The following is a 15389-nucleotide window of genomic DNA, read 5'->3' on the forward strand; positions in this document are numbered from 1 at the left end:
GGAGTTGTGGTGTTCCAAGTGAATGAGTAGGCAGCAGCAATGCCTATTGTGAGAGATTGGAGGGTGGGAGGTAGTGATTGATGGAAGATGCTTCAGGAAACACTGAGCATGGTAGAACACGAGCTTTGGTGGGAGCTAGATGCAACGATAGAGACATAGTGAATGCAAGGTAGCAGATAGAGGAATGCTTTTTTTTAACCTAGAGGGAGGAGTGGAGAAGAAAGTTTACCTACTTCCTGCACTTCCGGGTGTTCATCTGGACTGTGGATACCATCTTGGATGGCGATCTCAAAATGGGCAAGCAGGGTTTAGTGCTATAATCCCCATTACCCATCCTGAGGGAAAAAGTCAACCCTCCTCTGACCATAACCTAGACAGTTCCTGAACTATTTTGGCAGGAGCAGGTACATTATGTTGGGGTGAGTATAGAATTTGGCTAACATTGGACAAGCAGGCCACAAAGATAGGGTGAGTTCAGTAGTTAATGAGGGAGTTTGGGATGGTTATGAGACACTAACCAGACCATGTGGAGAGAAACCCTCCATGAAATTCAATTAAAATGACACCAAGCCAAATTATGTGAAGATTCAATCCAATGTTACTCCTGACTTTTCTATATTTCCAACATCTTTACTTATGTTTCTCAATTTAATTTTGCCAATCCTGCGTAAAATAATGAATATTTGTATTGTAGAAGTAACAGGCCGCAAAATCCAAAGTTTATACCAGTTTTGTTCTTATTTTATTAAACTTCAGCGTTTGAATCAGTTGTGTTTCAAACGTATTAAATGTGTGACAGATACAGTTTGTTCTAGAAGTTTTTCACAAAGGAAGCTGGAAAGCTACTTAAATATTGTCCATGCTTCTTAACAGCATTAAAGCTTTAATTGTGCCTCTTCTGAATTGTCTTTTCTGCAAGAAAGTAATCTGAGTTTCTATTTGCAGTTTGAAACTCCTTGAAGCAGAATGGTGTTTGTTTTTCACTAAACTGTTGAATTCTTCCAAATGTAGGACACAGTTTGGCCACTTATTTATTCTCATCATAATAGAATAACTCATTGGAAAATTAAATGTATTTGAAATATTGTTTAGTAATTGATTAACTTTCTAGTATCAGCTTGACTGTTTAGAATAATTGAAGTTGAGGAACAAAGGGTCCATGAGGATTAGTATAGAACAGTTCATTTAGAAAAAAATATCATTTTATCCATTTATCTAAGTCACTTTTGGTTTGCAATATACTTTTCTTTATTTTGTAGTACCTAGTCCTTCTTCCATTAGATTCCCACTATAAATGCTATGGAAATTAATTGTTTTAAGTTTGTTTGGAGTTGCATAGAGTATTAGCATATTTTCACTTCCATTAAAAAAAATGTTGTTCACTGTGAACAATTCAGTGTGTTTTTCTTTAATAAGTCACCATTTTTTCGGCAGAAATACAACCCTGAACTCTTCAAAATGGCTTTGCCATGCCTGAGTGCTATAGGAGGGGCTCTGTCACCTGATTATGTGGATTCCAGCTTTTCAGTTGTGCTGGAAAGGCAGAATTCAGTGGATGAAGAAGGCAACTTTGACCCAAAACCTATCAACACTTCTAAGTATGGCACTGAAATGAATAAAGATGGTTTACTTTAAATGTTCCATTTATTCTTTTACAGAACAAAGGTTTAGAGAAATATTTCTCATTTCTCTTGTTTTGTGCTGCTACTTACTTCATCATGTTAGAAGATAATTAGTAAATTTTCAAATTCATCAACCTGATTTTTAAAAATCCACCTTTTATCAGGGTACAGAAGGCATATTTGAAATTTCTATTTGTATTTCAAATACAAAATTCTAACAAATTGCAAAGTGCACAGTTTCAAAAGGCTAAAAATTATCTACTTTGAATGCTTTATGCATCCTGACACACACTTTAACATTTTACCCTTAATGTCTATTTATGGCGAAACAATTTTATTATTTACTACATAGTGATTTGTTACCATCCAAACATTTAGAAAACAATGTTTAGGTATTTTGGAACTTATTTTAAATATGTTCTCTGGATGGTGAAGTTTGTGTAAGTTATTAAAAGCAAAACATGATAAATGCTAAAATCTGAAATAAAAAAGCAGAAAGACCATAAGAAAAAGGAACAGGAGTGGGCCGTTTGGCCCCTAAAATCTGCTGGAAAAACTCAGCAAGTCTGACACTATTTGTGCAGAGAGAAACAGATTTAATGCTCTGAGTTGAATTTAAATGTTTCTTGGAACTGAGGAGGGTTGGTAAATTGTTGGATTTGCACAGTTAAGGGAGAGGACGAAGTAGAATAAAAGACTAAAAATAGCTGTGTAGGAGAATGGAATTGAAGTATTTAGGGCAGCACGGTGGCTCAGTGGTTAGCACTGCGGCCTCACAGCACCACGGTCCCAGGTTGGATTCTAGCCTCGGGTGACTGTCTGTGTGGAATTTGTACATTCTCACCCTGTCTGTGTGGGTTTCCTCCGGGTGCTCCGGTTTCCTCCCACAGTCCAAAGATGTGCAGGTCAGGTGAATTGGCTACGCTAAATTGCCCACTAGTGTTCGTGTTAGGAGGGTAATGGTTCTGTGTGAGTTACTATTCGGGGGGGTTGCTGTGGACTGGTGAGCCCGAAGGGCCTGTTTCCACAATGTAAGGAATCTAATCTAATCTAAAAAATTGCTGAACAGGTAGATTTGTCAAAACTTTTCATCTTGCACTCAACAGGGAAATTTTAAAAAAATGTCAAGGAAAAATAGCATTAATACAGTCTAAGAGAAGAGTGATGATTGGTTGACAAGTGGACTCTGATTGATAGAAAGTTGTTGCTGTGGTGAGTGCACTAGTTAATGACAACTGACAGTTAATTGCCAAATTTTAAACAAGGAATGTTGGCTCTGACGTGTCCTGATGAGTGCAAAATGAAGGCTTCTGTAAAATACATCTTTTCTCAGCAATACAAAGGAAAAGGCAGAAATAGAGTGCGAGTGAAATTAGATGACAAAGCTGGCATGTAATGAAAGACAAAATGAGTGGTAATGGTGATATTAAAGAAAAATTGGTAGTGTAAGTTAGTTTCATAATAATAAACAGTTCGATCTGAAAGCAATAAAAACAAGATGCAAACTAACTCTTTATTTAAAAAAATGTCACAATGGCAATAGACTTCATGCTGTATGGCACTTATTATTGGTCTATTTGTAAAAGTAGATTAACAGACTTTTCTGTAAAATTGCAGCAGTTGAAGTTGCTAAGCAATCACTATAGAATTTCAAATACTAGTTTTGAAGATTATTCAAATGCACATAATATCAGTCAAGTTGTTCAATGCTTTCTGTATCTAATTAAAGACAATGATTTTGTCAGAAAATATATCAAACATAAACTTAGCTGCGGAAGCAAGTTCAAACTTTTTCATGAACATCATGGTCTTCAAGGTAATAACAGGAAAAGACAGGGTAGATAAAGATAAACTATCTCCACTGGTTGGAGATTCCAGACTGGCTCAGCAGTCTTTGAAGAGGTGTTCTGAAGCATCACTGAAGCTGAAACATTAACTCTATTTTCTCTCCATGGATGCTGCTGAACCGGCTGAGTTTCCGTGACAATTTCTGTTTTCATTTCTGAATGCCAGCATTCTTAGTTCTTGGTTTTATTATAGATAAGTTTTTGTTAAGTAAAGGTATACAGGTACTGCGTTCAGTTCTGCCTTCCTTCTATAAGAAAGATGTTGTGAAGCTTGGAAGGGTTCAGAAAAGATTTACAAGTATGTTGCCAGGGTTGGAGGGTTTGAGTGATAGGGATAGATTGATAAGGCTGGGGCTATTTTCCATGGCGTATCGGGGGCTGAGGTGTATAGAATCATTAGGTGGATTGGGTGAATAGTCAAGGTCTTTTTCCCAGATTTGAGGAGACCAAAACTAGAGGGCAGTGTATTCCATGCACGCAACACCTTCTGTGTGAAAAGGTTGTCCCTTAGGTCCCTTTTAAATTTTTCCCCCCTCACCTTAAATCTATGCCCTCTAGTTTTGGTCTCCCCTAACCTGGGAAAAAGACCTTGACTATATACCCAGTCCATGTCCCTCATGATTTTATAAACCTCTGCCCCTGATACTCCATGGAAAATAGCCCCAGCCTATTTAGTCTATCTCTTTCACTCAAACCCTCCAACCCTGGCAACATCCTTGCAACTCTTTTCTGTACACTTACAAATTTGACAACATCTTTCTTATATTAGGAAGGCCAGAACTGAACGCAATACCTATAATCCTTTGCTTAACAAAAATGTATCTATAATAGAACCAAGAACTGAGAATGCTGGCATTCAGAAATGAAAACAGAAATTACCAGAGAAGCTCAGCAGGTCCAGCAGCATCCATGGAGAGAAAATGGAGAGTTAATGTTTCAGCTCCTGTGATGCTTCAGAACACCTCTTCAAGTCAGCTGAGTCAGTCTCAAATATCCAAATAGTGGTGGAGGCTGATACGATTACAACATTTAAAAAGTATCTGGATGGGTATATGAGTAGGAAATGTCTAGAAGGATATGGGCCAAAGGCTGGCAAATGGGACTAACATGACTTTAGGATATCTAGTCGGCATGGGCAAGTTGGACTGAAGGGTTGGTTTCTGTGCTGTACATCTCCATAATTCTATTTGCAGCCCACTAGCAAAAAAAAGTTATAAGCAGAAAATATTCAAAGCAGAATAGTTCTTAGCCAAATTTGATAGTCTTTCACTCTTTTAATTGCAAATAGTTATTGAATGATTTTAAATCTGCTTTTTGATAGACATTTGTTGATAAAGTGTTTCGAAACATTTTTAAACATTAAAAGTGGACCCTTTGAAATAGTTTTTCTGATTTGTTCCAGTATTTCAATTCCAGAGAAGTTGGAGTATATTGTCAATAAATATGCAGAGCATCTACATGAGAAGTGGGCATTTGAAAAGGTAATGATTCAGGTTTTTTTTATCTTTAAGCATATTTTATTAGTCAAAAGAATTGGAAAGGAGCTTCCTTAATCATTAACAATAAAGGTACCTAAATGACAGGTGATTCATACGCTGTGAATGGTTGTTTTCTCTAAAGAATGTAAAATAACAAATAATCAGTAACTTTCCTCAGCAATGATCAATACCTCACACCCTTGATACTGTGTGAGAGAAGTGTGCTGGTTGGTTGATAAGTGGACTCTGAAGGACATTTTCCAAGGATATTGCACCAGTTAATAATAATGCGAAGTTAATTCCCAACCTTCTTTAAATTTTAAACTGGGGTATTGACTCTGACTCTGAATTGACCTGATGAGCACAAGATATAAAATTTTGACAAAATGTGTCTTTTCTCAGCAATACATCAGGGAAAGGAAGAGAGTGTATAAAATGTGGGAGAGATGACATAACAAAAATGACATGTAACAAAAGACATAGAGAGTGAAAAATTGTTATGTCAGAGAAATATTGACAAATCAATGTTAAGTGGCAAAGCCTTTGATTCCTTTTGAGCTGTGAACAGAAATAATAATAAAACTGGAAACAAAGGTAGTGGTAGTTAGTGTTTAAGAAAGGGTGGAGAATAAAATAGACATTTAGAAGCTATCGATTAAAGTCAAGCAAGTTGAACTATTGGTTCACCTGGAAAGATTGGTATGAGCATTATTTTTATATTATTACATGAGGATGAGTGGGCTGTTTTGAATGAGCATGCAACCATACAAATTAAGAAGAGATGTAGGCCATTTAGACTCTTGGTCTGCACTGCCATTCAAGAAGATCTCACTGAGCTGATTATCACCTCAACTCCATGTTCCTGCCTAGCCCTCATAGCTTCTACCTCCCTTATTAGTCAAGAATCTAGTCTACCTTAAGAATATTCAATGACCCTTTCTCCATTAGTCTCTAGGGAAGAGAGTTCTATACACACGCAACCTCTGAGAGGTTAATAAAAAAATCATCCTTATATTAAACAGGATAGATCTTATTTTTAAACTGTGTCACCTGGTACCCCTTTGCGTCCAGGGGAAACAGCCTTTCATTGTCCATCATGTTAAGACCTTTCAGGATCTCACAAGTTTCGCTAAGAGAGTTTGATCGTGATTGCTGTTCTTGTGAAAAAAAGCAGTTTATCAGTTCAGAGTACATTGTGGTTCACTAGGTGTTTGCTCAGTCTATCTCTGGAGAAATTGTAGAAGCATATACATTGTGGCACTAATACTGGAGCTGTATTGTGACCCTGGACTATATTATCATCCAATAGTGTATCACGCCTCATGAGTCAACTTGCATTGAAGAAAGATGCTAATGGGAATTGGCTGCTCCATTATACCTGAGAAAATGTTTACAGCAACTCCAAATTTGTAATCTGGGCTGGAATTTAATTGGCTCTTTTGTAATGCTGACAAGTGGGAAGGCTGGCAAATTATTGCAGGCAGGGTGTGCCAAACATTCACCTAGCGATATGCTATTTTGCCAACTGCTGAAAAGCAGAAGCCAGAAAATACCTGCCAGAAACCCAATTCAGCCTCTTAAGTGACTAATTAAAGACTATAACTTATCTCTCCAGACATTATATGCCTACTGTCTGTCTTGTATGGGTAGAAAATTCTGTGAAACCTGACGACCTCCGAGCAGGTTCTGGGGATGAGGGTCGCCCTCAATTTTGGCCCCTCTGTGTCACAGGGAGGGGTCCCACATTGGCAATGGCTGACCCAGCTGCATCTTTGCTATCTGTGCCTCCCAACTGCTTGGCCCTACTCCTGCCACCCTTCCCACGCCTGTCAATTAATAGAGCATACTCTTGCCTGTTCTTGGCCTTCCCAAACCAACAGCCCTTTATTGTGGATACCCAGCTAGAGGTACTGTCATATTGTGAATGCGGGAAAGCAACAGCCCTGTGGTATTATCACTGGGAACGTTCTGGGAAACTGGGTTCAAATCCTGATATGGCAGATAGTGGATTATGAACTCAATAAAAAAGATCCAGAATTAAGAGTCTAATGATGAGTCTAATAATTGTCAATTATTGGAAAAACCCATCTGATTCATTAATATTCTTTAGGGAAGGAAACTGTCATCCTTACCGGGTCTAAAGTAAACAGGCAGGAGGCTGGAAGAACACAGCAAGCTAGGCAGCATCAGGAGGATGAGAAGTTGACCTTTCGGATGTAACTCTTCAAGTCCTGAAGAAGGGTTACACCCGAAACCACGACTTCTGCACCTCCTGATGTTGCCTGGCTTGCTGTGTTCTTCCAGCCTCCTGCTTGTCTACTTTGCATTCCAGCAGCTGCAGTTTTTTTTGTCTCTAATCCTTACTTGGTCTGGCCTACATGAGACTCTCAGCAATGTGGGTGACTGTTTATTGCCCTCGAGTCAAATTAGGAACAGGTACATAGAAAATAGAACATAGAACATTGAAAATTACAGCGCAGTGCAGGCCCTTTGGCCCTCGATGTTGCGCCAATCCAAGCCCACCTAACCTACACTAGCCCACTATCCTCCATATGCCTATCCAATGCCCGTTTAAATGCCCATAAAGAGGGAGAGTCCACCACTGCTACTGGCAGGGCATTCCATGAACTCACGACTCGCTGAGTAAAGAGTATAGGACCATCTGTCCTATACCTACCACCCCTTAATTTAAAGCTATGCCCCCTCGTAATAGCTGACTCCATACGTGGAAAAAGGTTCTCATGGTCAATCCTATCTAAACCCTTAATCATCTTGTACACCTCTATCAAGTCACCCCGAAACCTTCGTTTCTCCAATGAGAACAGCCCCAAGTGCCTCAGCCTTTCCTCATACGATCTTCCTACCATACCAGGCAACATCCTGGTAAACCTCTTCTGCACCCGTTCCAGTGCCTCCACATCCTTCCTATAGTATGGCGACCAAAACTGCACACAATACTCCAGATGCGGCTGCACCAGAGTCTTATACAACTGCAGCATGACCTCAGGACTCCGGAACTGAATTCCTCTACCAATAAAAGCCAGTACGCCATATGCCTTCTTCACCGCACTATTTACCTGGATGGCAACTTTCAAAGATCTGTGTACATGGACACCAAGATCCCTCTGCTCATCCACACCACCAAGTATCCGACCGTTAGCCCAGTACCCCATCTTCTTGTTATTCTTACCAAAGTGAATCACCTCACACTTACCCACATTGAACTCCATTTGCCACCTTTCTGCCCAGCTCTGCAGCTTATCTATATCCCGCTGTAACCTGACACATCCTTCCTCACTGTCAACAACACTGACTTTCGTATCATCCGCAAACGTGCTCACCCAACCATCTAGCCCTTCCTCCAGATCATTTATAAGAATGACAAACAGCAATGGTCCCAATACAGATCCTTGCGGAACACCGCTAGTAACTGCACTGCAAGATGAACCTTTACCATCAACTACTACCCTCTGTCTTCTTCCAGCCAGCCAATTCCTAATCCAAATCTCTAACTCACCCTCAATGCCATACCTCCGTATTTTCTGCAGTAGCCTACCATGGGGAACCATATTAAACCCTTACTAAAATCCAAATACACCACATCTACCGCTTTACCCTCGTCCACCTCCTTAGTCACCTTCTCAAAGAATTCAATAAGGTTTGTGAGGCACGACCTGCCCTTCACAAAACCATGCTGACTATCCTTGATCACATTATTCCTATCCAGATGTTCATAAATCCTATCCCTTACAATTCTCTCTAAGACTTTGCCCACAACAGAAGTGAGGCTCACCGGCCTATAGTTACTAGGGTTATCCCTACTCCCCTTCTTGAACAAGGGGACCACATTTGCTATCCTCCAGTCTTCTGGCACTATTCCTGTAGACAACGAGGACCTAAAAATCAAGGCCAATGGCTCTGCAATCTCCTTCCTTGCTTCCCAGAGAATCCTAGAATAAATGCCATCAGGCCCAGGGGACTTATCTATTTTCACCCTTTCCAGAATTTCCAACACCTCTTCCCTACATACCTAAAAGCCGTCCATTCTAATTAATTGTGACTCAGTATTCACATCGGCAACAATGTCCTGTTCCTGAGTGAATACTGACGAAAAGTATTCATTCAGTGTCTCCCCAATCTCTTCAGCCTCCACATGCAACTTCCCACTACTATCCTTGACTGGACCTATTCCTACCCTCATCATCCTTTTATTCCTGACATACCTATAGAAAGCCTTTGGGTTTTCCCTAATCCTACCAACTAAGGACTTTTCATGTCCCCTCCTTGCTGCTCTTAGCTCTCTCTTCAGATCCTTCCTGGCTACCTTATAACTATCAATCACCCCAATTGAACCTTCACGCCTCATCTTTACATAGGCCGCCAAAATCCCTTTAACAAGGGATTCCAATTCCTTATTAAACCACGGCTCCCTCACACGACCCTTTCCTCCCTGCCTGACAGGTATATACTTATCAAGGACACTCAATAGTTGCTCCTTGAACAAGCTCCACATATCAATTGCACCCTTGCCTTGAAGCCTACTTTTCCAAGGCACGCATCCTAAGTCGTGCCTCACCGCATCATAATTTTCCTGCCCTCAGCTATAACTCTTGCCCTGCCATGCATACTTATCCCTCTCCACCACTAGAGTAAAAGTCACCAAATTGTGGTCACTGTCCCCAAAGTGCTCACCTACCTCTAATTCTAACACATGGCCAGGTTCGTTACCCAGAACCAAATCCAGTATGGCCTCACCTCTTGTTGGCCTGTCTACATATTGTGTCAGGAAACCCTCCTGCACACGTTGGACAAACACCGACCCATCTAAGGAACTCAAGCTATAGCTTTCCCAGTCAATATCAGGAAAGTTAAAGACCCCCATAACAACCACCCTATTACTTTCACTCTTCTCCTGAATCATCCTCGCAATCCTTTCTTCTACGTCTCTAGGACTATTAGGAGGCCTGTAGAAAACTCCTAACAGGGTGACCTCACCTTTCCTATTCCTAACCTCAGCCTAAACTACCTCAGATGGCGAGTCTTCATCCATCGTCCTTTCCACCACTGTAATACTATCTTTGACAAGCAATGCCACACCTCCCCCTCTTTTACCCCCACCTCTGACCCTACTAAAACATTTAAACCCTGGAACCTGCAACAGCCAATCCTGTCCCTGTTCTACCCATGTTTCCGTAATAGCCACAACATCGAAATCCCAGGTACCAACCCACGCTGCAAGTTCACCTACCTTATTTCGTATACTTCTTGCATTGAAGTATATACGCTTCAAGCCACTTTCCTGTTTACAGGCGCCCTCCTTTGAGATTGATGCCATGTTCCTTACCTCCCTACACTCCAGGTCCTGCACCCGAAAGCTACAGTCTAGGTTCCCATGCCCCTACAGGGTAATGAATACTGGCTCAGCCAGCAACTCACTCATCCCATAAACGATTAAATAAAACAAGACAGAATGAGCTAGTAGCTCTTTGGTTGTGAGGGAAGGAGTGGAATGCTGGCGTGGTTTAAGGTGGTGGCAACCCAGACAATAGCCATGATAATTGCCATCTGACGGGGAACATGTTCCCCTGGTCCCACTGCTGGCTAAAGCAGGCCTGTTTCATCTTTTACTTCAAAAGGGGGCATTTTTTGTCATCTCCTGTAAAACCCAGACCCCTGGTCATTTTTCTGTCATAAAATTATCCTTTCTGTCATTTTTGCTATTATCTTACTGCGATTGAACAGATGTTGGAAGCCAAATAAATATCAAATTCTAATGAGGGTTGTGTTGTACTGAGATAGTCTTTGTGGATTTTATATTGGATTTAAGGGCGTGGGGAATGTTTGTTCTGTCAGAGCTGGTGTTGTATCAGAAGAAGCAAATGCACATTGAAGATAGGGCTGTTGAAAAGAATGCTGCTGGAAAAGAATTGAGTGCTAATTTAAATTTGAGGATTTATAATGTCTGGAGTAAAGTAGGGATCCACAAGTAATATTTTAAAAGGATGTTGATAACTAAACTGGACTGCTTGTGACAACTGAATATTATCAACAACAAGTTAACGTCTGAGTATGTTTCAGCTCAGCACCTATAATTGTGCTTCTTATTCTACAGATACAAAATGGGTGGACATACAGTGATTCAATCAATGAAAATATGAAGACTCATCCATTACTGAGACCATATAAAACATTAACAGAAAGGGTAAGGGATACTAATGGGAGCTTTGTACTGTTAATAGATGGTTATTGCAGGGAAGTTTTCAACAGTTAAACTGTGTCAGTACTGCTATTACACTGTGACTCTGCTCAATTTGCACCTAAATACTCAAGTAATTGAAAGGCATTTCTCTTGAGTAAAGTGTGCATTTCATGTCAGACTGAAAAAAAACTTACCTCCATCGCTTTCTCAATAATTTGGTTTGGAAGTGCTGTGTTCTATACCCAGCTAACCAAAATTAAACATCAAGAATAAATTAACTTTTGCATGTTACCAATTTTCTGATATATCTATTAATGCATCAGCTGGTTGTTTTGCATTATTGTCGATGCTACTTTTATCAATGATAGTGGACTTTGAGCATCAGTTCCCTGATCCCTGAAATTGAGTTGCCAGCTGAGATCATCCTGATGAGGTTATTGTATATCTTTCGACATGGCAGGCAACTAGAAACTAGGACCTTTTTCTGTGGACAGAATGTAGGTGTTCTGCAAAGCAGTCGTCCAATCTGCATTGCATCTCCCCAGTGTGGAGGAGAACACATTGTGAGCTGTGAATACAGTAGACTAGATTGAGTGAAGGAAAAGTAAATTGTTGTTTCACCTGGATGTGTTTGTGGGGACTTGGATAGTGAGGAGGGAGGAAGTAAATGGGCAGATTTTACACCACCTGCAATTGCATGGGAAAGTATCATTGGGTTGTGGAGGAATATTGGAAGTGAAGGAGGAGTGGGTCGAGGTGTCCGGGAGCTCCCTGCGGAATCTTGACAATTGATGGGAACAGAATATGTGTCTGCTGGTGGCATCCCACTGGAGATGGCAGAAATGGAGGCTTAGGATCCTTTGGCGGGGAGCTGCTGGCATGATAAGTGAGGATCAGGTGGACCATATTGGTGCTGTGGGAGGGATGAGAAGGGGTGAGGCCAGAAGTGAGGGAGATGGCTCAGACACAGCTGAGGACCTTGTCAACCACGGTGATGGGGAATCCCTCAATTGAGGAAAAGGCTGGACATTTCTGAGGTGCCCTGTAGAAGTTGGCATCGTCAGAACAGATGTGATGGAGACAGAGAAACTGCAAGAATGGAATGAATTCTTTACAGGAAGCAGGGTGTGAGATGTTTAGTTCAAGTATCAGTGGGAGTCAGTGGATTTGTGGTGGATATTGGTGGCCAGCCTATACTCCGAAATGGAAACAGAGAAGTTAAGGAAGGGAGTGGAGGAGTCAGCAATGGACCAAGTGAAGGTGAGGGCACAGCAGAAATTAGAAGCAAAATTGATTTTTCCAATTCCAGATGACAGAGGGAAGCAACGCTGACGATTTCATCAATGGACTGGAAAAAGAGTTTGAGGGTAGGGTCCCAAGTAGGACTGAAACAAGGAATATCCACATACCTTACAATGAGCCAGGCATAACTGGTGCCCATGTGGGTATCCATGGCCACCCCTTTGGTTGAAAGAAAGTGAGGGGAGTTAAAGGAGATGTTGTTTAAAGTGAGGATGAGCTTGGCCAAGGAGAGGACGTGGATGGGAGCTGTTTAAACCTTTTTCCAGGAAAAAAACACATTTTGCAGGGTCCAACTTTGCTTCTGTCACATACATGAACAGGCTTCCCTCCCACTCTTCCTGCTTGCCGTTCACATATGTTGGAAGGATTTGCAGATTCATACTCACCTTTGTTGGTAGTGTAATGAAAACAATTTCAGTGACTCACAAATGATAATTGTTTGACAGTAGCAGTTGTACATCAGTTTTGTAAATTTTTAAATGCTATTCAATCCTTTCCACATACATCTTTAAAAAATGCTTTTGACATCTGTAATTTTTGACTTAGTGTTACTGGCTTTTGGACCAAACCCCCTCACTGGTTCAATAGTAGACAAAATAGCTGGAAGTGTGGTCAGATGAAATGATTCTTTACTGCAGTGCATTAACCTTGAGTCATCTGTGTTGTAATAGTTGTTATTAGAACATTTAATACATTATTGGAACATGCTGATATTTTGTGTGAAAAAACATTCACTTATTAAAAATACTGTATCTGTTTCTATTATGATATAATGACATCAAAACAATTTGATGTTTGAAATTTTCAAAATGTAATACAGTTTGTCACTTATCGAGTAATTGTTAAATGTTCAGAATTAATTCTGCATATTTGCAAATGTGGTCTTAAGTAGGTGATGTGTATAATTCTTCAAACACAGGAAAAAGAATTTTACCGCTGGCCAGCCAAGGAATCTTTCCGAGTCATGCTGGCTTTGAATTGGAACATTGAAAGAACAAAAGAAAGTGAAGCCATGATCCAGCACCTGGAAAGTGAGAAATTGCGCAAAGTTTCTCAGGTATTGTCAAACTCTTCTATTCTGAAAATGTGTTGCTGGAAAAGCACAGCAGGGCAGGCAGCATCCAAGGAGCAGGAGAATCGACGTTTCAGGCATGAGCCCTTCTTCAGGAAAGGGCTGAAGGCCTCATGCCTGAAACGTCGATTCTCCTGCTCCTTGGATGCTGCCTGACCTGCTGCGCTTTTCCAGCAACACATTTTCAGCTCTGATCTCCCGCATCTGCAGTCCTCACTTTCTCCTAAACTCTTCCATGGCCTATTCTGAATTTGTTCCTGAACTTTATCATGACAGGCAAGGGAGGAAGGGCGAGCAGATTTGGAACAAATTGAGAACATGACAATGAACATTTGTAGAGTTGAGACCGAGATGCGATCAGACCATGAGGCTCAAGGGACTGAATTGCCTACTCCTGCTCCTAGCTTTTCTGGTTCTTATGACCCATTAGTGGTTCTTCGTTCGGCAGCAAATTTCATAATAGTCTCAGGGTGGAGAGGCACGAGACTTCAATAATTTTTTTTAAAACTTTGGCTTCCCATGTTGCAATCGGGAGCACAGTTTAAATTTTCCTGACACAAATGTGATCCGTGGGGAGGAAGGATTGGGTAATGCTTGCACCACAAGGAAAATAACCTTTTACAGGAACTGTGAGCCTGGACAAGCAGTTATGTTTCCTTGGCTTCTCTGCAGCTAAGATCAATGGTCAGCACCACCATTCACTCCTCTCCAAGCCCTAACAAACTCTGATTTTCCCCATCTCCTTCCATCCAGCTAATGGTGACTCCACACCATTATCACATCAATGGCCTATTCAATTGCCTGTAACTCTATGCAGCACTCGCCTCCTATCACTAGTCTTTCTACCTTCACAGCCTCCCAGCCAGTTAGTTTGACTGACTACCTCATTGGAAATGGCATGAAAAGGTTATGGTGTCTTGCTGTCAACTTCAGTAGGAATTCCTCAACCTTAGCCTTAGTCAGTTCTTTGGCTGTTTCCAATCTCTCAGCTTTACCAATCTCCCTGCAAACACAGGGGCCATGGAGCCAAATAAATCTCACTTCATTGAAATTGCCTGCATTTCACTCCAGTGACAATCAAGTACCGGAAATAAAATGAATAGCTCAGGCTTGTTTGCTAAATATGCTGTCAGTCGTAATTATACAGGTGCTTTGATATAAATCATTCAAATTTAGAATGAAAATGGCTCTGAATTTTGGTGCAAATTACTTGTATCATTTCTTGCAGAATTCAGGAGGATACACCCCTGTTCCTGTTGACTTGTCTAATGCTTTGCTGTCCAGAGAGAATCAGGTTAGTTGGTCACGTTTTCTCAGAGTTCATTCTTGTTACTTATTAAATGTTCAGTATTAACTAATACTTGCTGACTAGTTTTCAATAAGTGTTTCACTATGACACCCTGGCCCTTGACCTGTTCACAGTTTTGACTTAGAACAAGTGTAAGAGCAGATAGTCCAAAGCGATATAATTGCAGCGTTGAAGTACTTACATCACTGAGGAGTCCTCACAAAGCCAAGGTTAGTGGTGTCACGGGAGCCAATGTAGGTCAGCAAGCATAGCAAAAATGCAATGTCACCAGAGTGAATTAGAACAGGTGCAGTGGATCTTTGGGTGACTTTATAATTCCACCTCTGTATTAGGTCATTCACTGCTGGAACTCTCTTTGCTGTGTCTAGACCTAGCTATTGCTTTGTGCTCCTGACCAATCTTCTTCAACTTACCTTTCATGAATCTAAAGGTAGAGATAGACAGTCTGACTGTTGGCATGGATATGGGATCAGAAATGCATTTGGAATCAAATATGATGTCAAGGTGTCTGGTCAAGCCTCAGTAACCAGAGGGTCAGTTAGCTCAGTTGGCTGGAAAGT

At 40.9% G+C, this 15389-nt stretch overlaps 1 protein-coding gene across 9 annotated transcripts in view; it reads left to right on the forward strand.

Moving 5' to 3' along the window:
• ryr3 (ryanodine receptor 3) overlaps window positions 1-15389 on the forward strand; it is a 382820-nt gene that overhangs the window by 242894 nt on the left and 124537 nt on the right. For all 9 annotated transcript variants that reach the window (XM_072569064.1, XM_072569065.1, XM_072569067.1 and 6 more), the window contains 5 exons: window positions 1435-1598; window positions 4872-4950; window positions 11060-11149; window positions 13368-13505; window positions 14749-14814. In XM_072569064.1, the coding sequence (XP_072425165.1) occupies window positions 1435-1598; window positions 4872-4950; window positions 11060-11149; window positions 13368-13505; window positions 14749-14814 (537 nt within the window). The remainder of the gene's footprint in view (window positions 1-1434; window positions 1599-4871; window positions 4951-11059; window positions 11150-13367; window positions 13506-14748; window positions 14815-15389) is intronic.

This window comes from Chiloscyllium punctatum, chromosome 4, assembly GCF_047496795.1.
Source record: "Chiloscyllium punctatum isolate Juve2018m chromosome 4, sChiPun1.3, whole genome shotgun sequence".
NCBI lineage: Eukaryota > Metazoa > Chordata > Chondrichthyes > Orectolobiformes > Hemiscylliidae > Chiloscyllium > Chiloscyllium punctatum.